Source organism: Thalia democratica, chromosome 3, assembly GCF_965202585.1.
Source record: "Thalia democratica chromosome 3, ktThaDemo2.hap1.1, whole genome shotgun sequence".
In the NCBI taxonomy this organism is placed as follows: Eukaryota; Metazoa; Chordata; class Thaliacea; order Salpida; family Salpidae; genus Thalia; species Thalia democratica.
Window position 1 is genome coordinate 47,308,553 of NC_139167.1, and position 24,825 is coordinate 47,333,377.

The 24,825-nt window shown below is 25.2% G+C and overlaps 2 protein-coding genes across 2 annotated transcripts; both read right to left on the minus strand.

Moving 5' to 3' along the window:
• Positions 1 to 594: 594 nt before the first annotated feature.
• Positions 595 to 9,457, minus strand: LOC145831451 (radial spoke head protein 9 homolog). Its single transcript, XM_082938712.1, has 5 exons — positions 9,214 to 9,457; positions 8,414 to 8,579; positions 8,042 to 8,171; positions 1,911 to 2,060; positions 595 to 1,206 (listed from the first exon to the last, which is right to left on the minus strand). Exons 1-5 carry the CDS (start codon positions 9,441 to 9,443, stop codon positions 1,046 to 1,048), a joined length of 837 nt encoding a protein of 278 aa, XP_082794838.1. The 5' UTR covers positions 9,444 to 9,457; the 3' UTR covers positions 595 to 1,045.
• An 11,294-nt stretch (positions 9,458 to 20,751) lies between these two features.
• On the minus strand, positions 20,752 to 21,734 carry LOC145832323 (uncharacterized). The gene is made up of 2 exons (XM_082939640.1): positions 21,265 to 21,734; positions 20,752 to 21,064 (listed from the first exon to the last, which is right to left on the minus strand). The coding sequence occupies exons 1-2, from the start codon at positions 21,732 to 21,734 to the stop codon at positions 20,752 to 20,754; spliced, it is 783 nt and encodes a 260-aa protein (XP_082795766.1).
• Between the last annotated feature and the right edge of the window lie 3,091 nt (positions 21,735 to 24,825).

A 24,825-nucleotide genomic window follows, 5' to 3' on the forward strand; every position in this document is an offset into this window, starting at 1 on the left:
TTAAGGAATATTGAAATATTAATGCTTAAATAATTGATAAAGCTTAACTAATGTTTTCTGTTTCATATTGTTTTAAATTTTTGTTTAAACTTATAATATAGTAAGCTGCGATATTCAATCTAAAATATCTTGCGTGAAATTTTAAGTTAGATTTTAAACAATACATTTTTTACCCTCTTGCAGCTTGTGAGGAGTTGGGAGGGGTCAGATATGCACGAAGACACTTTTGCACGAGAGTTAAAAAAATGCCGACCAAAGGTAAGAAAGGCGTAGCAGTGATAGTAAATAAACAAAAAAGTTCAACCCCGTGCAAAAGTGACTCTTTATGTAAAAGTATCCCTTCGTGAACATTTGACACCACCCGTGAGGAATAACTATAAGTATTAAATCTTTTGGAGTAAAACATACCTTAATTAACGTTTAATAAATTTTGTTTTTTAAAAACTTTAGATTATCATTAAACTACAAAGCAAATAGAATGGTCTAATTACATCAAAATAAAATCATTTCAGTTAATGCATACAAAACTTCATAGAAAAACATAAAACAAAAGTTGATTTATTACAGTATGTTTAATTGGACTTAATACTTTTAATGAAATAAATGTAGTACAAAACAAAGATTACTTAAAGTAAACTTTTGTTTGAAAATTATTAAATTTCATAGTTTACAGCTCCTCTTTATTTCAGATTATGAACTTCACCACACGACCAACAAAAATAGCATCCACGACAACCTACGACCGGTTTCGTTCTTATTAGGACTCATCAAGCAGGCATAGTCTTTATTTTGATGTAATTACAACATAATTTGAGCTAAACATTTCAAATATTTATAAAATTAAAAATTACAACTTATAAAAACCTTTATATTTGTTATTCAGTCCACTAAATCATATTAATACTACAAGTTTTAAAATAACACGCGTTTAAATAAGTTTGTATTTATATTTCGTTTATAAATTTTTTAAACATCACAGTGTAAATACATGAAACTCGAACAAACTACACTTCAATTTCAAAAAAAAAGTCTAGAAGCGATGACATCACAACATGAACGGAAGGTCATCATTACGCTCCCCAGTGCCTGCGTATAAACTACCCCATCTAGTGGTATTGGGAAGGTGGTAGAAGGACATGCCTAGCCAGTACAAACTTCTGATGATAAACATACCGCTACCTCGCTCCATTTGCACACTCCACGATCCTGCAAGTACGTTGAAAGCAAAATTCAAAAGTGCGCGTATTTCAGTTATCGGTAAGTTTGGTTATATAAATCAAGTTAAAATCGCTATTTTTTGTATTGTAAACTTTGTAAGATTTTTTTGACTAATGAGAATCAGAAACCTTGATAGTATGCAATCTCACAAAGTCTTAAACCTTGTCAATGATTAAACATTATGTATGTATGATAAACTTATTTTTAATTCATTGTTAAAATTCAATAAATCTTAAGCATCAAGACTTTTTTGAATAACAAATTTGAAATGATTCTGTGAGGTACATTTTAAAATTATACGCTGGTATGATTTTGGACTTTTGGTCTTAAATAGGCTTTAACACGATATAAGACTATGTTTTTATATATGCATTAAATTAATTTAACTTTAATCACCAATCAGAAATCTTATTGTAGGGTATATCTAGATTGTAGGGTTTACATGTCTTAGTTTTCAAACAAAACTTTTTAAAACCTAGCAAACTACAAATACGGCACAAGTATGTTAAAGGCTGACAACAACAAACAGAAAACCATTAAAAAAATTCAATAATTTGTAATAACAAATACTATGGATATATTTAATACTTAAAAAATTATTAACTACTAATATATCTTTATACTGAAAGCCAAAAACTAAAAATAATTAACAAGGTATACAGTATCACAGTCATTAACTGTCATTTATTTACCTCTAGGAAGGTCATTTTTAATGCAGTCCAAAAAGTCAATCGCGGGATCCGCCTGCGCGTTTTGGAGCAAACTGCGTTTTGTTCTTCCGTCTTGCAAGATTCTGAAGTGAAAGTAAGACGACAAATCATTAGCTTCCGAAACAGACAAACCTAATTAATTTATATTCCTGATTGATTGACTTAATGTGTATAAAACATTTTTATTCTCTACTTTTAATAAAGGTTTTATTGTTTAGCATCAAATCTTTGCTATCATTTGTTTACTTTTAAAGTAACAAACTAACTACTACAAAATTTATTGCAGTTTACGATTACAACTTGTGTATAAAAGAGCCTGTTAAATAACTTTAATTAAAAATTTGAGACAAAAATTCATTTTGCAATTTACTTTATTTTTTGTGAACTTAAAATTTTTCAATCTACGCTTTTCAAAAGTTCATGTAGATAACTAAATAGATTAAAAAGTAAACTTAATAAAATTGTGAGATTATGCGTCATGATGGGTAAATAAAATTATATGTACAATGCGATGCTGTTATAAAATTGTTTAATAAAATTTACAGTATAAAGCTTAAGTACCAGAAATTGAAAGCATTAATAGCAATTTTAATAAGAGGAAGCAGACTTATTTAAACTTTCCTTTAATTAAAATTAAACAACAAAACAAAACTTAGTAGCGAATTTACAACTATTTAAACAAATTAGAATTATAAACAAATTTTTGTTTGCATAAACTTGGCTTATCATTTTTTATAAATAAAGATTCTAAAAAACTTAAATATTACATATTACGTTTTTTACAAACAATGGAAAACATATTATCGTTATAGTTTTTTGAGCATTCTAAGTAGTTTAACAAATGTTCACCTATTGTCCCATAAGTCATCCAGTTTCTTAAGGCGTTGGTAACATATTGGTTCCTTCTTATGTGGGATCGTTGCAAATTTCTTCCAATATACTCACTATCACAGTTGCATTTGTACTTATAGATTATGTTGCATTTTTCTGGATCAGGAGTGAAATCTTTAACAATCCCGTTAAGGGGTTTTTTGGTAGAATAAGTTGTTCTTAAATTATTGCCACAAAAGTGTTGTCTAAGGTTTCTCCAATTTGGTTTTCAAAACGCTTAGCTTCCTTTCCTAAATATGGAAGTCTTAAGTATACTGAACATTAATTTGGGCCGTGTTTCGTAGAGCTGACAAGTTTTGCTGTAGTCCTATTAATTGTTATTTCAATAAATTCCAAAAGGTAACCTTAGAGCCAAAAATACTTTTAATGTTACTAATTTCTTTATTTAGTTTCACCTTGGAACATATTTTATGTGCTCGAAAAACTAAGCATTATATTAAATTGGTTTTTTGTGAGGTGGGACAAAAAGACTGCCAAGCAAAATATTGGCCTACAAAAGTTAGTTTTCTATAAATGGATGTATTTTGGAGGTTGGTGTTCGTTGAACTAAGACATCAAGGAAAGGTAAAGAGCCATCAGCTTCATGTTCACGTGTGAACTTAAGTGAAGGATGTAAGTTGGAGATTTGGTAAAACAAATCATCTACATTGTAGTCTGTCTTGTAAGAAATAAAAATATCGTCAACATATCTAAAGTAGTTTAGATGTTTTTCTATATTCGTAAATAAAATGGACTCAAAATAGCCAACAAATATATTTGCTAACGCAGGACCCAAGGGACTGCTTTAAGACTTCCATATTTAGGAAAAAAAGCTAAGCGTTTTGAAAACCAAATTGGAGAAACCGTAGACAACACTTTTGGGGCAATAATTTAAGAACAACTTATTCTACCAGAAAACCCCTTAACGGGATTGTTAAAGATTTCACTCCTGATCCAGAAAAATGCAACATAATCTATAAGTACAAATGCCACTGTGATAGTGAGTATATTGGAAGAAATTTGCAACGATCCCACATAAGAAGGGACCAATATGTTACCAACGCCTTAAGAAACTGGATGACCTATGGGACAAACAAGCCAATAAAAAGTCAATCGGCAATAGGAGAACATTTGTTAAACTACTTGGAATGCTCAAAAACTATAACGATAATATGTTTTCCATTGTTTGTAAAAAACTAATATGTAACATTTAAGTTTTTTAGAATCTTTATTTATAAAAAATAATAAGTTTTTTAAAGTTATATTAAATAACTTCTTATCGGTACTAACTTTAATTAAAAATTTGAGACAAAAATTCAATTTGCTATTTACTTTATTTTTTGTGAACTTAAAATTTTTCAATCTACGCTTTTCAAAAGTTCATGTAGATAACTAAATAGATTTGTGTTAAAAAGTAAACTTAATAAATTTGTTTATAATTCTAATTGCTTTAAATTATTGTAAAATTGCTACTAAGCTTTGTTTTTGTTGTTTAATTTTATATTAAAGGAAAGTTTAAATAAGTCTGTTTCCTCTTATTAAAATTGCTATTAATGCTTTCACATTCTAGCACTTAAGCTTTATAGTTAAAACTTTATTAAACAATTTTATAACAGCATGCATTGTACATATAATTTTATTTACCCATTATGACGCATAATCTCACAATTTTATTAAGTTTACTTTTTAATCTATTTAGTTATCTACATGAACTTTTGAAAAGCGTAGATTGAAAAATTTTAAGTTCACAAAAAATAAAGTAGTAGCAAATTGAATTTTTGTCTCAAATTTTTAATTAAAGTTAGTACCGATAAGAAGTTATTTAATATAACTTTAAAAAACTAGTTAATGTAATCGCCCATAATATCAAATGGTATAATAGGTACTACCAGAAATACAACTGTTTGTTAAAGGAACTAAGACTTAAAAACAAAATTATCTAAGGCATAACATGTTGTTTAAGATAAAAATAGATATGGAAAAACTAACAAAAATTACGCCAACATTGATTTACTACCATAGCTAAGTATCTACCTGCAGTCAGTAATTCTGATACTGCGATATAAAAAATTAAACACATTGACGTGAGGTTTGTGTAAAACTTGTAACTTAGAAAACATGTACTATATACAGGGTTGCCACTCGCTAAAAAAAAATATTTTTCCAGGTTTTCCAAATTTCTTCCATGTTTTCTAAATTTCTTCCAGGTGTTTCAGATTTTCTTCCAGGTTTTTGAAAGCACATCTTTTTTTGATAATTTTTAATAGTAAGTTATTATTTACTTAAAAAAACTGCTGTTCAAAAGATATAAATTACTTGAAAGTTACTGTAAGTACTGCAATTTATTTTATTATGTTGGGACCTGTACTAAATTCTTCTATGATGATTGTTCAAAAGCCGTTACGTTGGTTTAATACAAATAGCTGAAATTCTACTTACTTTTTTCTTTGTTTGAACGTTTATCTTTTGTAATTCTTGTTTTAATATTACATTAAATTATTATTTGATATTTTTAAAGTTGCAATAATTAGTTAAAACACTATTTTTTTTAAACAAGAACTAAGTCCTAGAAGTAAGTGCTAAAACTTAAATAAAATTTTATATTTAAAAATTAATATTTTGCTCCAGTTGAATAATTTTATATAAAATTAAAGTATCTATATATTGTTACTAACATAAACAAAACTTTAAAAAAAAATAAAGAAAAAAAATAATTATTCTGAAGTATACTAGATTAATCTCGTGCTAAAACAGAAGAATGACAACATACAAATTGTGCATTGTTTAGTTTACTACATATATATATTTTTAATTTGAAGAGTTTTGTGCTCACTTCGTATTTTTCTATAAAAATTAGTAATATTTTTGTCACAAGTACAAAGTAATGTTTTTATTTCTTTTCCAATGACTTCCACTCACTAACATATCAACAAAAGTTAATGTTAAAACATTATTGTTTAAATAATAACAAAGTTAGCTAAAACTACAGATATATAAGTCATAAAAACTATAAGTATTTTAATTAATTTATAAAAAATTATAGTTTACAATTTAGAAATAATTTGAAGTTTGCTACAATTAGGAAATTACCAAAACTTTAATCTTAAAAGATAGTTCTACAAATAATAGTTCAACCTTTCTTACAATATCACTTAACATGAAAAGTAAGATTACTTTCTATTTATAAAAAACAAATATGTGAGCAAGTTAAAAGTAGAGTAAGCACAGTAAATTATTTACATAATATTAAATTTCTTACACAAGTGTTGATTAAACGTTAGTTCTGTACTAAGTGAAAAATAACTGAAAATATGCTCATTTAGATTTGTTAATATCAATAATTTCATGTCAGCTATCAAGAGCAAGTATTGAAATTTTCACTTTGTTATTTTTACAAACTGGTCTTATTTGGCATGCTTTAAATGTCACACAAAGTGCTAATTTATGCTCAAAGATTTTTAAATAAAATTGTAAGATACAAAGGCTTAAAAAACTTTTAAAATGTGTCCTAAATAAAATTCAAAAAGATTATTGTTATAGAAATTTTGACAAATTTTTATTAATTCTTTTAAAATATCAAGTTGATAGTATTTTTATGTCAGACAGTAAGTGAGAAGTTTAAGGTTTTAAAACTTTTTAATAATTTATTTTTAGTTCAAAATATTTTTTTTTCCATATAAACTTTTTACTTTCGAAATAACATAAGTATGACTAAAGTATTAAAAAAAAATTGTTTGGTAAAAACTTTATATAAAAAATGACAACAAATATTATCTTGTATTTTTTTTTTGATTTTAGTGAGAAATCATTCAGTGCATACTAATCAACTACAACTGTATAAAACAAAAGTCAAAGTATAATAATGTTAAATTCTTTAAGTTCGAAAATTTATTCGCCATAATGATTAGCTACTTTGCTACCTCTATTAGCCATCCAGCTTTTGGGGATTTAGTAACATGCTGATCTTATTTTAAATAGAATCGCTATTTTTTCTTCCGATTTATGCACAGCATGTTATAAAAATCCCTAAGAATACGGATGGCTATTTGGAGAGTAAATCTAGCAAAAGTCCGTCGGCAATTTGAGATCATTTGTTAAACAATCCGGAATGCTCCAAATATTATAATGACAATAAGTTTTCATAATTAAAGGACGTAAATTGTATCTTTTGAGTGTACTAGAATCCCTTTATAACAAGCCTAGTTGTGGAAGCAACATTTTTTATAAAAATTAAAACATTAAACTTAAAAAAATCCTACAATTTAGTATTTGAAATCGTAACTTTTTAATTGTTAAGTGCATTGAATTATTATTTTTTCAATAAAATTTTAAAAGTAGATATTTTGAATAAAGTAACATATACTTTATGTTTTTAAACAGTATCCCTGGAAGAAAAGTCATACAAATAATTATCAAAATATTATGCTTAAGTCAGGAATTTGTGTCATTACTTGATAAAGTATTTATCTTTATTTGATACTTTTTCTGACGTACATCACTCACATTGGTACGAAATTTTTATTAAATTTAATATATCAAATCAGGAAATTCTGTAAAGTTTTAGAATTATAGTTTTATACTTTTTTTTAAATTAGAATCTTCAACTTTTATATTTGGACTATTTACGGTCTCATTTAAACTGATTTTATTTTTTGACATTGTACCAATTTTCAATACAACGAAATTTTATACTTTAACATAACTTACAGTTGTAACTTTATTTTCTATTTTTTAAGTTATACTTTTGTAGCTTTGTAATATTTTTACACATGCTACGTTCCTGTACTGTACAAAGGTGTCTATTTTGCAAACCTAACCAGTATTTTAACCCTTAAATAAAAATTCTCACTAATGCAAAACTGACAAGTGAAACATTGACTTGTTTAATCAGGTAAGAATATATCATTGGTGAATTTTATATAATAATTATCTAAAACTAATCCAAAAAATATATAAGTTGTATTATAGTTTAAACTTAACTTACAAACATAATCAACTTGTACAAAACATAGTTGATTTTCCTTAATACAATTTTTTTTAACTAAAAAAAGTTTTTGCAACAAAACATTGCATAAAAGAGAGATTTATTATTGTTTTAAATAAGTACTCATGTATCTTGTATAAGTCAAACAATACTCTTCACAGATTGAAATATTTTTTGTACTAAGGTTATTTTAATTTGTAACTTGACAAAATTTTGTAAATTAAAACAAAATATTTATACTAGTTGAAAAGTACAGTACCTTCCCACGAACGATTTGTAACTATTTTTCCTAATGGAGTTTTTATGTATGCTCCTCTTGGAACTATTCTAGCTTCATTGTCTATTTTGGAAACAACTGCTGCAAGACGCTCTTCTTCTTTTATTTGAATCTGTGACATAAGATAAACATATACTAATCTTAAATAAAAAAATATTCATTTCATTAAAACAGTATTGTCTTTATATGTAGTTTTTATTGCAAAGTAAATTAAAAAAACTTTTTTTTAAGCTTATAATAAGTTTAAGATCTTAGAAAACATAGCTTTAAAGTGTCTAAACTACTTAAATAATAATACAAAACATAAAATAATACTATGTGAAACTAGCACAACATCATAAACTTAGTTTAAACTTGTATTTCTTCTTCAATAAGCTCATCACCGTTTTGAATTTTTTGTACATCTGTAAATTCGTATTCGTAAGATGGGTCACCCATAAATCTACCATTTAGTTTTAACGATTTTTCTATTTGTTCTTCTGTAGCTGGTTGAAGTAAGTGCCATTCAACACAATCAAAACTATAAAAAAAATAGTATAATATTTAACAGTAGTTTATTTTAAGAGTATATGTAAAGAGTATTCCTTTAATACAAAAGGTCTAAAGAAAAATTATTTCGAAGACAATACTAATATTAATTTTATTTACACAAAGGTAACGTCGCTTCACCAAACAGGAATCTTCAGGCCTTATACAAATAGAATTCTATTTGAAAAAGGCCTGAAGATCCTTGTTGGGTGAAACGACGTTGTCTTTGTGTAAATAAAATTAATATTAGTAGTTTAAAAAATCTCAAACCCCATTAAATGTTTAAAGTAATCAACTTATAAAACAAAAAGTCAAAAATTTTTGATTTCTTGTTTAAAAAAAATTTTAGCATATACAAGAAATGCATGTAAAAACAATATGTAACTATTAAAGTTCAAACCAACAATTTACAGTTTACTTAAAATATAAAAAGGTGTCATCTAATTTTAAATTTAGATTATAAACTTATTGAGTTGAACAGAAAATGTTTGAACAACTATATCTTTAAAAAATTTGTTATAAATAAATTTATGTTTTACAAATCAAATACAAAATTAATAAGATAACAAAAGTTAGAAAAATTTGATAGCTTTGTAATGAAATTACAGGAAATAACATATTAAAACCTGTACAGCGTAGACCTATCTAGTAGCTCATCTTTAACACTGCCTTGAATTATAAAATAATCATCTTTAACTCCAAAAATTTTTCCCCACAGCCTGACCTTCGTAAACTTGTAGTGTGTTTTGACCATTATTAGTGATGACTGGAGTGCAGCTTTTTGTTCTGCACTTAGCATAAAGCCACTACCTGAAGCAAGATAATCTACATCTGCTCCTATTGTTTTTGAATCCATTATTATATATGCAATATACTTCTATAACAACAGTTTAATTACTAAAACAAAGAAATATAAGTAAATATAAAGGTAATTCTAAATGAATAAGTATTTATTAATTAAAAGCAAATTATTTAAGGGTATAAGCAATGAGTAAATCTTTCCTTTTTGCAAGGGGATGTTGGAGATAAAGAACTTTAAGTCTAAATCTATACTAATAACTCAGCTACAAGTTGCTTTTCAAAGTAACTTTTGAAATAAAGCAATCAAAGTATTCAAGTTTTATAGGTTCTTTATGGAAGGTGATACTAAAAGACTATTTACTAAAAGCTTATCTATGCTCATAATTTTTGAGCAATTGTTTCAAAAACTTCTCAGTATAGTCTTAAAACTTAAAAAGATAAAGTATTTAATGTGCGAAATTTATTGTAGTCATCTTTTCTAAAGATATAAAAAAGTTTTCATAGATTAACAAAAGAAATATTTTAGATGGTATCACTTGAAATAAGTAAGACAAGATTAATTATAACTCTAATGATAAACACTTAAAAATGCTAAATTATTAAATTTAATTAAGCAGAAATATAAAAAACTTACTTAAAAATTTGAACTCTTTTCTTTAACCCTAAATAGTTTTGATTAAAATAACATACAGGGTTCGTGCGCAAATTTTTTTTTCATTTAGCCTGAGTGAGACCAATTTAGCCTAACATGTTTTCAAAGTAAGTAAAAATCCCCTTTTAGAAGTCATTTTAGGTATTGGGGGGTCTTGATTAGTACTATTGTAGTCTCCAACTTCAACCAGCTTTATCTCAAAAATATTTTGAGCTTTAAAAATCTGCAAAAAGCAACTCATAGCTTAGTTACAACTCAATAAAATAAGACTAAATTGTTAAAAAGGTGATTGACCCCCCCTTATGCCCTTAACATAACAAATTCAGTTATAAGTTTTAAAATAAGTGTTATATCTAATCTATTACTAGTGTAAAAATTTAAAATATATTACTTAACACAATTGTTCAATTTAATTAAGTACTAAGTAAAAACATTATAACCAGAAGATTTATAATAAAACATACAGTGATTGTTGATGCCATATCAGATTTAAAAAGCCTACACTTAAATAAAAAAAACCTTTAATATTTGTTCTTGTAAAGAAAAATGAATTGTACCTAAAATTTGTATTCCCTTAAAACTTAATACTTTTATCTTAAAGCTAAGTTGGGAAAATCTCTAATAACTTTAAACAAACAGTAAAATATATGAATAAACTGCTAAGAGTTTCAATCTATAAAGTATTTGGTATAAAGCCTTTAAATTAGAAATAAAAAGAGTTCAACCGACGTTTGAAAACCATAGCTGATGTAAACAAATTCAAACAAACAGCTAAGTTGTTGAACTAAACTGTAATGTTTAAACTGTATTTTTTTATGAATTTTCATAATTATGACGTATATAACCTACTCAAAACAAAATAAGGAAGATTCTTAAAACTTTTTTAGAGATTCAACAAAAGCTTTTAAGCCTTTATTTTACAAATACTGACTGATTTTGACTTTAATAACTAAATCTTTATCTAGAAATAAATTCACATCTCAATTTGATCTTAAAATAATTTCTCTTTTTTTTTCAATCAAAAATTTTCAAGCATTTGAACTTAGAAAAACTGAGACTCTCAAATTTTTAAATAAAAAAACTGATTTAGCCAAACTGATTTAGCCTGACACGCACTAACCCTGAACATATATTTAACTTCATACTTATGGCCATAGAGAAGGGGGTTAAGCCATGATTTTACAAGTTGATCTATAGAGTTTTTACTAAGCTTCAAGTTGCTTTTAACCGTTTTAAAAATTCAAATTAGTTTTTGACATATTACCCGTCAAAGTCAGGCTGCATAATAGGTTCCCTATGGCTACTACTAAACAGCCAAAAAAAATTTATTTTATTTAAAATATGTCTCCTACATTTTTCAAGCAATCTTCTTCAAAATTTCACAGTCTAATCTATACACAAAAAAAAAACGTTACTTTGGACTTTTAAAAGTTTTAAGTAAAAATACCTTTAAAAAAAATCTTTTAAATTATTAAAATTCTCAAGTAACATTTTTTCTTATAACGTAAAGAACATTTTCTAAAAACTTGAAAATGGTTGCTTGAAAAATGTAGGAGGAGATAGATTTTAGTGACTTTTAAAATTTCTGTGAAAATTGACTCTAAAAAATTTGCGGGTCCATATGTTTATATTGGAAACTTTTTACAAAAAATAAAATATCTCAAAATTTTAATGAAATTTTTGAATTCTATAAAAACTGGCTGTAGTTTGTGCTTAAAGCTTTTATTTAAACACCAAAGTAATTTTTTGTAAAAAAAAAGTTTCAACTCTCCCCCTATGGCCTTAATATATCATAAATTACAACATTTCTATAAATTTTTATCTTAAAATTAACTTTTACATCTTTATTCTTAGCTTTTAACAAATAGGTTTGCTGAATATATATTTAAAAAAAATAAATGAATTAAAAACTAATTTAAAATTATCAGTCAATTTTAAATTTTTATATATAATTTGAAACAAATATGAACAGTGTTAGTATAAATGTTAAACTTAAGCAGTATAATAATAAATATATAAGTAAAACAAAAAGCATTTATTATAAGCTGTTTTATTTTTATCTTATTTAAAACTTATTTCTCAAAAGCAAAACTGTTTACAAACTAAAACCACAGATATCTTGTACTAAGCGTGATAAGATACAGTAAGGTTGCCAGAGGTTTTTTGAAAAACGTTTCTTGGTTTTTGAAAGTATAAGTTTTTTTGTCCATTATTAGTATTAAAAGAAACTTAAGTTAAAAAACTTTAGAATAAAAGTATTAAAAAGATACTTCCATGGTTGCCACTGATCAAGCTGAGAAAAACTTCTTGACTTTTCCTGACTTTTACCTGACTTTTTACTAAAATTTTCCTGACTTTTCTAAATCAAACTCTTAAATTAAACTTATTCTGAAATACATAATCTAACACTTGAAACTATATAAAAAGCTTTCAATCTAATTTTAATACAGGTTAAAAGCAACAGTTTTTTGCTGAATTCTATCATCAAACTTCCAGTACATCACTTAAACCATCTGTGTATGATTGATGTTTGTAATAAACAGCTCTATCAGCAAAATACTTGTATTATTACCTTTATAAACACAGCTTGTCTGAAAAAAGACACAATTTTTTAGCATTTTCTAGCATAAATGTATCTTATACCTTATACCTCTCTTATACCTCTCTTATAACTTATTTTATAAATTTAAACTATGAAAAAATTATAAAGAGGTAAAGTATACACATTAACTTGTTACATAAAATACTAAACTAACTGCTTAGTTATAAAGAACTCAATTATTTACTTAAACATAAAACACTTTGATTCTAAAATTATGCTAGATAAACTTTAGTGTATATATCACAGTTTCACTATGGAAGTGTCCTTGCTACAGATCATCAATACTAAATAGCTTACAAAATCTGCTTGTTCAAGTAGGGTACTTGTTCAATATGTTAATAGAAAATTTTTGTAGTTTTATTAAGGATATATAACTAATTTATACCAGGTGAAGGCATTGGAAATAAAATTAAATATTTTTGAAAATTTTGGAATTTTTTTCTGACTTTTAATTAATTTTTACCATTTGAAGGCTTTGGAAAACAAGGAATTTTGTAAATTTAAACTGACAAAATCTGACTTTTTTTTTTAATTTTATCAAATTTCTTGACTTTTCCTGACTTTTTTTCAAAACCCCCATTTTTTCCTGACTTTTGTCAATTTTTTTAATTTTTCCTGACTTTTCCTGACTAAGTGGCAACCCTGTTATTGTGATGAACATCAATAAAGTTTTGAGTATATTGTAACAATTTAAAAACTGGCAAGTCAACTTTAAAATATCTCCCAAGCTGTAAAATTTGTATAAATTTTTAACATACCAATTACTAAAAACTAGCTTCAACCAACTTTATAACAATATAATTTAAAGCAAACTTAGGTGTACTAGTATTTTAAAAATATTATAACTTACTACTAACAAAACATTCATTCAATGCTTAAAAAAGCTAATCAAAATTTTATACCACAGGTGGTGATCTTTAAATGAGTATAAAATTGTCAACACTTGTATTCTTGAGAATTGTGTATCAGGATAAAAAACTGAGGGAGGAAACACTTAAATGTTCTTATTTAAATTTATATTAAATTTTAACTACAAAACTTTAAAAATTGAGATAGTTTAAGTTGTTTGACACTCCCCATAGTTTTATCACAGGGTGCTTAGATTTAATCATAATAAAATTGTTTTGATTGTAGTAAGAAAGAAGAAAGAAAATGTGAACGCTCACAAATATGGTCAATGGATTGGTGTGGAGAAAGACCTTTCGGTAATTGAGCCTCACACCATGTATGTGTAAATAACTTAGATAAGTTTTATTTAAAACTTTGATAAAAATCAGTTTAAGTAAAATGTATGATTATCTATTTATTTTTTAACTTGAACTAATTGGAGAAATTAGTTCTTAAAGGAAAAAAAATGGTATGCACTTTTTCTATACTCATTACTGCCAATATTTACCATGAAAATCATGTCTACCATGGGCACCACACCATATTTAATAATTTAATTGTATTTAATACTTCACTAGTATATAATTTAAACAGTATTTATTATAACCATTTCACATTTTTTCTTACTGTATATATAAAAACAGTCAAAAAAAAAACATATTTTTAATAGCAAAAAGGTCTTTCATCACAGCAAACCAATTAACCATTTACTAAAAAGTTTAATATTTGAACTTTGAAAGATAAACAATTGTTTACTTGATTTTGGTTGTGAGCATTCACTAGTTTTGACCTGATTAAGACTTAGATATCTAAAAACAAAAAATAAATTTGTAACAGTTTTTTATAAAAACCTCTTTAAAAAAAATTAACTGGTTGATATTGCTTTTTCCAGTCAATTTTGGTTATCAAAGGGAAATAAATAATAAGAGGGAAAAAAAGCAAATCAGCAATATCTAGTTAAAGAAGCAGTAATTTTTTCATTTTTTGCTAACTAGGTAATTATAAAAGACTTTGGGAAGTCGAGGCTTACACTCACATAGTTCAAATCCCAGAATTAAAATCATAAAGTATAGAAGAATCATGAAGTTAAAATCCTCAAGCAAGTGTTTACCAACATTGCAAATAAAAAATACACCAAAAATCCAACTTGATCACTTCCACCAAAGTTAGCTAATAATTAAAAAATGTAAATACTATTGTTCTGAAAACAATAAAGAAGAAATATTTAATAGAATATTACCAAAGTTCTTCTTTCTATTAACTTTGTTTCAACATAAATTTAACTTGGTTTTTATAAAATTACTGTAAGAAATTGTTATTAAAAACTGTTACTACAATTCCATGGATACATAGTTTTAACAATTTGCTTTTTTCTATTAACGAGTGAGTAGATCAGGGTTAAACTATCTTTAATATTTGTTAACGATCAAAACAATGAATTTAAAGGTTCAAAATATAATTTACTACACGTAACAATGAAATTTTAGTAATTAAATTGACAAAGAAAAAGTTAACGTCAGCAGAATAATTTAACTTTTTTTTTTCTTCTTACTTTTAAAAGCTTCTAAAGCGTTTACAAGTTAAGATTTTAACTAAAAGTATTTTGCATATACTATTATTTATTTATTTTTTTATTATAGTTTATTTTACGACAAAAAAAGACGCTCAAAATATTTGTTCTTACAACCTGGTGCCTGGTGCACAAAAAAATCTTTCGGTTATCAAGTCGTACAACACGGATACCTTTTAACGTCTTATCAAGGACTATTAATCAAAATATTATAACATAAATTTGTATTTATATCAACAAATCTATAGCGCTTATTTATAATACACGACGTATAGTATTAGTAATACATTAAATATTATAATTAACTATTATTTATGATGAACAACAAAAACATTTGCTGTGCTTTAACATCACAGAAAAATAATTAGAGTTTATAAAAGTTTATTGAACTTTCATTATTAAAGTTTTAAAATACAAAAACTTGAACAAATTTTATTTAAAAACAAATAGACAATGTTTTTAACATAAAATATAAACTTTATTTAAGTAATAAAGTTAATAAACACATCTTGTTTGTAAAAATTGTCGCATTATTTAATCAGTATCTATATAATACATAATTTTTCACTTTGAACTAAAGGGCAACTAAAAAATTAAAAAAAGAAATTATTTTTGATAACTTTTTTTATATATAACTTTTTCTTACATTTCGCTTTTAATCTAAAAAACTTATTTTAGATATAATTAGTGGTTTAAAACAAATAAACCATATACACTAGAATATTTTTAGATACAACACTTTTTTTTTTTTGCTACATATTATTAAAAAAATTAATAAAAAAATCTGGATTTCAGTTACACACTAAACTTATAAGGTTATTGAATAAACACTTTGTTCATTTATTTTTTATTCTTCCAAGACTTTATTATGAAAACTTAGCTTCGGTGAAAGACGTCGTCAGTGCTTATGTAAAAGATCTAAAAATGTACTCAACAATCATGGAAAATGGTATTTAAACATTTAATGAAATAAAATATTAAAAAACAAAACAAATTAAATTTTAATCTTAAGGTTGAATTTAAGTTAGAATTGAGTTTCTAAATCAAAATAATAATAATAATAATAATAATAATAATAATAATAATAATAATAATAATAATAATAATAATAATAATAATAATAATAATAATAATAATAATAATAATAATAATAATAATAATAATAATAATAATAATAATAATAATAATAATAATAATAATAATAATAATAGTAATAGTAATAGTAATAGTAATAGTAATAGTAATAGTAATAGTAATAGTAATAGTAATAGTAATAGTAATAGTAATAGTAATAGTAATAATAATAATAATAATAATAATAATAATAATAATAATAATAATAATAATAATAATAATAATAATAATAATAATAATAATAATAATAATAATAATAATAATAATAATAATAATAATAATAATAATAATAATAATAATAATAATAATAATAATAATAATAATAATAATAATAATAATAAGAACCTAGATGTAGGCTTCTTTTTTTCTTCTGGTGACTTTTCAAAATAAACATTGCTTAAATAAAAAAGTAGTTATTAGTAGTATTACGAACAACTTAAGACTTAAGTTTCGAAGTTTAGTTTATTGAAGTGGGGGCAGGAATAGAAGAGTTCGTTTCGTTTATTTAAGTTATCCCTTCTGTAGGCTATGGCAATCGCGATTTTTTCTAGTTTGAAATATTTAGTTTCTTTTAAGTTTCCAGATTTATTTTTATACTTCTATGCCGTTTTCTTTGTAGTTTTTAAATCACTGATATGGTTGTATCATCTTTTATTAAAAGTGCCACCCGTTGAGCCCAAATATTTTTTTTGTTTTCTGATCTGATTATCGCTTTATATATGACATTTTAAGTTTAAGCATTTGTTATTGAGGGGACATTTATTTTTTGTTCTACAGTTGCAAAATGTTTCGTTTTTTTCAACGTTTTTTGTTTTTAAGTGTTTTCGATTATGTTTTTGGATTAATTTCTTAATAAATAAATTAGTACTTTGTTTATGTAAATTAAAATTCAAAAATACAAAGTTAGTATGAAGTAAAATAAACCAATAATGTATAAAAATTAAACACAAAAAATAATTATGCTATATAAAAGACCAAAAAACTAATACAAAGAGTTTTTAATGCTTTTTCGAGTATTTGTTGAATAAAAAACATTTTGTACTTTTTAGAGATTACAATAAAAGTTATCGACTTGATAATTAGGAGAAAAATAAGGAGAACAATTATTTCCAATTTTTAAATTGTATTATTGAAACAATGATTCACTCGTTTGAAATAAATCAAACGGATCCTAATTTGAATAATAAAATCTTATTTAAATAGAATCTAGTAAGAACTATTTAAGTTTTTAATAAATCATAACTAAAAATTAAAAAAAAGTTTCCCTGTTTTTCTAAAAACAAAACAATTATTACCTTAGTAAATAAAAAAAACTTTGATAAAAAAAATAAAAACTTAATTCATAGTTGACTTTTATTTTTGTATTTTTAACCGTTTAAATGTTTAGAGTTTTTAAACTTTGACGGACTGGACATGCGTCTAATGTTGAAGAATGAAGTGCAAACAAGTGTAATTAAAAAAATATATATAAAGTTAAAACTTCGTTTATAACGGCTCAACTTTTTTAATAAGTTTACACGCGGCCACAACATTGCAAATAAAGAAATTCCTGGTAAAGGTTGTCAAGAATTTTCTATAAAAGATAGAAATAAAACTAAAGTAATGAACAGTTTACTAATTTTATTTTTATCTACTTTGAATGTGTGTTATAAAATTGCGATGTAAATAATCAGAATCGTTATTAATTAAACTAATTGTATGTAATAAATTATATTTAAAATAAGGGTAAAACTTTTGTACATTTGCTCTTATTATATTTTAATACTTCGTATGTAAATACAAATGTATTTAAACTTACTTAATTTGAAGTTTTTAATGTATAATATTTTTCTCGTATGGGATTGTCAGTTTTGACACATCTGATTCTAATAACATATAATATCAAATTAATTAAATTTTATTTTTAATTGTTATAACTGACAATCTTAATAAGTACAAAAATTTATTAGCATTTGACTTCTAAGTTTGTAAATTTATACTTAAGAAACTATAAAGCTGAAAACTTTTATTGTTTTTTAAATATTAAAATTTTACATAGTTGATTTTCTTTAATTATTGTGCTTATTTTACGATAATGTTGTGAATAAAAAACTTAAGTTCCAAGCATATTAGTAAAAAAACAAATTAAACAAAAAAAAATTGTTTTTTTTACTTACAAGCTCATTAAAAAGTAGACGAATCTTTTAGAAAAAAATTTCACAGGATATTTCTTTAAATCACTGACATACGTTTCCATATGTCAATTAATTAACACTGATTCACGGAGTTCTGTAAAAAATATTTACTGCTTTAAAAAATAAAAATAGGAAAAAAAAATATGTGTTTACAATATTAAATGAAAAACATAAGCCATAATTACTATAGACCAATAACTGTTAGTAATTACAGTATATGTTAATTACTCACATTGTAAAATGGAGTAAATCGAAAAGCATTAATCAATAAACTTATAGTTCTATGAAAAATTGTACATTGATTATTCTATAGAAATTAATAAGTTTAATTTGTTGTACTTCTAAAAACTTTGTGTCTAATATTAACGTAAAATAATCAGTTATTAAATTTGAAGCTATATAAGTTATGCTTAGGAGTGTGTTAAATAGTTTTTGTATTAACAGTTAAGAAAGGTGGAAATTGCTGTTATTATTAAATATTCCAACTAAGTTGTTTCGTTAGGATCTTTTTAACAAACGTTTAGCAAGTAGTTCTTTTAATAATAAATTTTAACCATTAATAAAACTAAAACTGATAATAGCAAAATAAAAACATCAATTCGTACTGACACAGCATACCAACAATTTTAACACAGTTTATATTTTTATCTGACTTGCCATTACTTTTTAAACCTTTACGGTTTTTGTCCTTTAACGTTAGAATTATTAATTAGCTTTAATATTTTTAAAAATTGATAAATTTTATATTTCAAAGAAAAACAACTTTGTTTTGTATAATCTTATTAAATTGCAGTCAAAATGATTTTAACTACATTGATTTTATCACAAAGCAAAATAAAACTCAAACTATTTTCTAGGTTTGTAATATATTTGATATAACGATTTGGTTTAGTTTAAAGCATTGGATATTAAAAAAATAGTAGCGTGTACTTCACTTGTTTCGTAAATAAATATTTCATAGCGTTATCATTACCACTTTACTAAATAAGTGTTTTTGTTTTACTGTAGCTCAGGAGCGTGATTTTGTTGGTTTTCGGTTTCCAGTGAGACTCCTGAAATAATAAAAATAAAATAAATATATATAAAAGTTTAGCTTAGTTTATTCACTAAATCGTTTAGACTTATTTTTGCTAATTTGCTAAACTTTTAAATAAAAAATGTTGAATTTATTAGAAAGAAACTGTGATCATTCGAAAGTTTCACTATTTACTTGCGACTAATGGCTGTCAGAAACTTTTTATGTCGATGACCATAACACAAAAAGCTTGCAAGTAATAGTTTAACAGGTTGATAGACTTTAGCAGCTGTCTTTATTAACGAAAAAATTCGGAAGATTATAAGATTGCATAAGATTTTAAGTAAGATTTAAGTGTTTAGGTTTTAGTAAGTTTTTAGGTTTAATAAGATTTTAGGCTAAGATTTTAGGTTTTAGTAAGTTTTTAGGTTTTAGTAAATTTTTAGGTTTTAGTAAGTTTTTAGGTTTTAGTAAGGTTTTAGGTTTTAGTAAGGTTTGAGATTTTAGTAAGTTTTTAGGTTTTAGTAAGTTTTTAAGTTTTAGTAAGTTTTAGGGTTTAGTAAGATTTTAGGTTTTAGTAAGACTTTAGTTATTCCATTCAGGTTCTAAAAAATCACAAAACTTGTTAAAACTAGTTATAATGTAAACACATTCTTATTCAATACTTTTCGGATATCATATAAAATAATGTTGCAGTATAAAAGAAGCCGTTTGAATACACAGTTAAAAATACGTCTTACATTTTTTAGTTCAGGCAAGTTGAAAAGTTTGTAAAATCGAGATGTAGAGTCTTATCTGATATGAGATAGACACAAATGGAATAAAGAATTTTGTCTGAAAAGGGTAAATAAAAATATGGGAGCTAGTTAAAACAATCAACTTCCTAGAACTTACTAAATTTTAGCAAATCTTGTTTTTTACTACAAATCAACATAATTTATTATAACACGACAAGATTTTCTATCACAATAACTCATACAAATGCAACTGGGTAAAAGTAAAACGTTAAAGTACCCAAAAAAACTAAATTAGAAGTTGTTTAAGAAATAAACACAAATTTCACTTTTTTATATGTAGGTCACACACAAAAAAGAAAAACTAAAAAATTATGCATCAAAAAATACTATTTATACTCAGTTTCAAGATAAGTCTTTTAATTTAACCCTTGTCAATTGATTCAGGTCTAACATCTGATCTAGGAGTTCCAAAAAAATCTTTTCTCCTTTGTCATTTAAATCAAAGTAGAACGGCATCTTTTTTGCTTTGTCCTTCATCTTAGCCAGCGCATTCTCATTTAAAATATTCACCTTGTTCCCGTCTTCAGAAAGTTAAAGATTTATCATCTTAGCTTCGTCACCGGTGAACGGAGCAATCTTCAAGTGGATCAGTCTCAACAAGTCCTGAACATTGTCCGCATCGAAAAGTATCTTTCCCTTGAAAAGCTCGAACAAAGTGCAGCCGATCGACCAAACACCGCACTGATACCCCACCTTGTGACCCATTGTGACGTCGGGAGCGCGGTACGGTAGTGTGGTTATGACGATGTTTTCGAACTCCTTCTCCAAATAAACAGAGCCGAGGTCGCACAACTTGATTTCAGGTACCAAGTAAAAAAGTAATTTTGTCCGGTCGTAGTAAAATCTGTTTAATTATTTTTGATTAAATATACATATTTTACTATAGATAGTATATTTTATACAATGCTAAGTAGTACAAAGCATAATAAATTTTTATCTTTTTGTTAAGATACAAAATCTTTTTTCAAATGGTTTTATGTTATTAGAAATAAACTTTTTTTAAGAACAGCAAGAAGAATCCTTTTTGTTTTCCTTCAGACTAACCTATTTAATAATATATTTTCTGGTTTGATATAGCTATGAATCAATGCATTTTTGTGAGGAAAATTCGTAGCTTCAATCAATTGTTTTGCCATGATTCTAACCTCCTGCAAATTGAACGGTTTCTTATTAACAGCAATGGCTTCTCTCAGATTAGGTCCGTAAATCAGGTAAATCAGGAGAGCCAAAGTATTGTTCGTGAAACATCTAAGTAACTCAATTAAATAAAAACACTTTCCATCAGCGTTTTGTAAATTTTTGAAAGCTCTCAGCTCTACAGTTGCGTGTTTGTGTTCGACAGCCTTGATAGCAACGTGCTGGCTTGTTGAAGTATCCAGGCATTCATAGACGTTACCGTACGTTCCCCTGCCAATTTCCTTGACAACGTTGTATTTAATTTCCTGCTCTTTTCCAACAAAGTCAAGTAAATTTGTCAATTTGTTTAATGACTTTATTAGGCTTAAATTCGCCATTTTAATTATCGTTTAAGTTATAATACAGATGCTTTTGTTATACTAACTGTATACACGTTAGCTATCGACGACTAAATAATAAGCAATTAAAGAGTCTATTAAAAAGATACTGCAATTTTCAAAGGTATTAAAAACAGCAATGTTCATAATTAAAAAGCTTAGAGCGAATTTAAAATAAAGTTTATTTTAGCGGTCAAGAATAAAACAAAATGTTGTTGTATTATTTATTATCTATGTATTTAAAAATTAGTTTAGTTTTGAAAATTATTTTAGCTTTAAAAATTGTATTATTTATAAAAGTTATGAATATGTACTATTAATGACGTAAACTTATTTTTTTTTAAATATCTAAACTTTTTCTAACGAGGGTCATAAAAATTAAACAATGAGCGCTTTGAAATAAATATATTTTTGTTTTTTATAATTGAAATATAACAATAAAAATTTAATTTCAACCAATTTTGTACAACTACAGCACTAAAATATTTTTAAATTAATGTTTTTAGACCTTTGATCATTTTCAAACGTACAGAACTGTAAAAAAAACTAATTAACATTTGGTAGTTAAAAAAATTCTATTGTAGAAACAAATATTAAGTCATGGACAAGATAATAAACTGTATCCGTTGTGTACGACTCTTTAACTGAAAGGTTTTTTGTACACCAGATCCTTGAACTGAACTATTTTAGTGCTAATTTTTTGATACCGTTTAATAAACAACTCACTTACTTATAATCTTTGGTTTTGTTTACTTGGTACTTAATATTCATACCCTTGTCAAGACTGTTTATTACTTTTTTTTACAGTAATAAAAACAAGATAAAATACTTAAACAGTAAGATAAAAAAAAAATTTTTACTTACATCTAAACTAACATACCTTAACTTAACTGAAAAAAGCATTTTTTCATTAAAACTTATTACTATAACTTAATATCAATATAAATAAGCTAACATAAGTTTTTTTTTGTAAATTACACAACCAAATTATTAAACTATTTAGTTAAAAAGTTTGATAATTAATATCTTAAACATTGCATAACACTTTAAAAAGCAATAAATTGTGACAAATTTTTAAATAATGTAAAACGTACTATTTAGGTTTAAACTGCATGTTTATCTATTATAACAGAAACAAAACTTATTTTATAGACAAACAAAAATTTAGTTTACTACTAACTTTAAAATGAACTATTAAACTGTAATCAATTTATACAGTCTATAATTAAGTAGCGAGCAGATAACTTGATATTTTATTTTACATGAGCAAAATGAATTTTTTTGTTTAAACCTTACTTAAGGGTAGTTTTAAGAGAACTCAATAGCAAGCTAAAATTAGTAAAATAGCTAGCTTAAAGTGAAAATTAAATAACTGATAAAAATTTAAAACTGCCCCTCTCCCTTTCAACCTCTTACTATTTATCGACTTCCGACTAACAAAAATCGACTTTTTTTAATACCCCTTTAAAGTATCACTACTTTTTATTAAATTGTAAACTTACATCCACAACTTTTACTAACTATTGAAATTTGTCTAACCTACATCAGGGTTTCAAAAATTAGGCAAAACCGTTCCTTTTAGCGACATTGCATATTAAGGGAAGTAAATAGTAAGGGGCAATAAGTAAATGGGTAAGTAACTATTAATTTATGAAGGGGGCGACAACTTTTTCGTGTTGCTGACGATTATGAAATACAGTTTGAAAAACCTTTACATAAATAGATTAATAATTATCTTTAGTTTGAAATTAAGTTAAAAATTCAATTTGTAAATAATAATAGACCAACATTGCTGTTTCTTTTAATTAGATAACTACTACTAGTTTATTAAACGACAAAAAAACAAAAACGCTAAGAATGTATTGACCTAGGACCTTGTGCACGAAGAACCCTTTGGCTATCGAGTCGCACACCACATTTAACGTCCTGTCCAGGATTAACGTTTTAAATCAAATTTTAGTTAACCTTTGTAAAACTCTAGTAATTTTTTTTATTTAGTTGTTATTTATGGCCTACAATATCAGGTCTTATATTAAACTGTCATTTAAAGATATTTTAACTTTATTACTAAAATTTAATTCTGTCAACCGTCATTTTTTCAAGAGACATTATAAATTTTAAAAATTGAACTTGAGTCAAATTTCGCGAAACTTCGTACTCGTTTGGTTACGCATTTTAGAATTCTCAAAACTTAAAAACAAAATTTGAAAAATCTTTAACTGTTTCAAATTTGATGTTTTTCCACAGTTTTATAGGATTCCAGGTTTTTTGGCAACAATAATAAAAAGAACTTTCTAAGAAAGTTTGAAGTAAATATTTTCAAAAGTATAGGACGAGCTAGATTGAAAGATAATTAATATCGACTCTGTAGACCAGAGTATCTCCTACATTGGAGAGATATCGCGTCAAACATTTCAAAGAGTTGGTGATCACAAAGGAAAACACTATTTAGATTGCTTTGCCATGTATACCATATCAAAACTCAAACATTGATAAAAATTTCAAAGTTCTTAAGAGGTGTGCTCAAGGTAAGCTTAATAGTTTTGAATTGATTCTCATCGTAAAGAAGACCGAAATTAAACACACAAGTATCCGCAAATGTAGTGATAGCTCTATTGACATTATATTAACTAACTTTCGTTATAACTTTAGTTTGAATTGCTTGTTTTTTATAACCCTTTATAATTAACTAATTTAAACTGAATACTTTAACAATATTCAAAACTGTTTACATATTTTTTACAAAAATTTGAAGATACGATTCGAAAAGTTTTAAGTCTATATATAAATCTATTGAAATTTAGTTATTTTTAATCGTTAATGGTAGAACAATTATTATTTGTTCTAAACCCCGAATAAAAAGGAACTAACAGCTATAAATTCTTAAACTACTAAGTTAACTGTATTTCTTCAAATAGAACAGGCTTTTTGACTGAATGTTTAAGAGAATAACTTACTACAGAAAAAATTAATAATCGTTAAGTTTCAAACTAATTAATAGAGCTTTACTTTTTAATATTAAAAAGAGTTTCGATTTTAATTATGTGAGTAGTAAAAAGAAATCGTTAAAACACTTTTTAAACAGTTTTCA

Coding starts and splice junctions, on each gene's coding strand:
- LOC145831451 (XM_082938712.1), bottom strand. CDS start 9,443: ATGGATTCAAAAACAATAGGAGCAGATGTAGATTATCTTGCTTCAGGT. Junction 8,580..9,213: donor GATAGGTCTACGCTGTACAG/GTTTTAATATGT, acceptor TTTTTTTTATAG/TTTTGATTGTGTTGAATGGC. Junction 2,061..8,041: donor TACAAATCGTTCGTGGGAAG/GTACTGTACTTT, acceptor TAAATTAATTAG/GTTTGTCTGTTTCGGAAGCT.
- LOC145832323 (XM_082939640.1), bottom strand. CDS start 21,734: ATGGCGAATTTAAGCCTAATAAAGTCATTAAACAAATTGACAAATTTA. Junction 21,065..21,264: donor GAAAATATATTATTAAATAG/GTTAGTCTGAAG, acceptor ATAATTAAACAG/ATTTTACTACGACCGGACAA.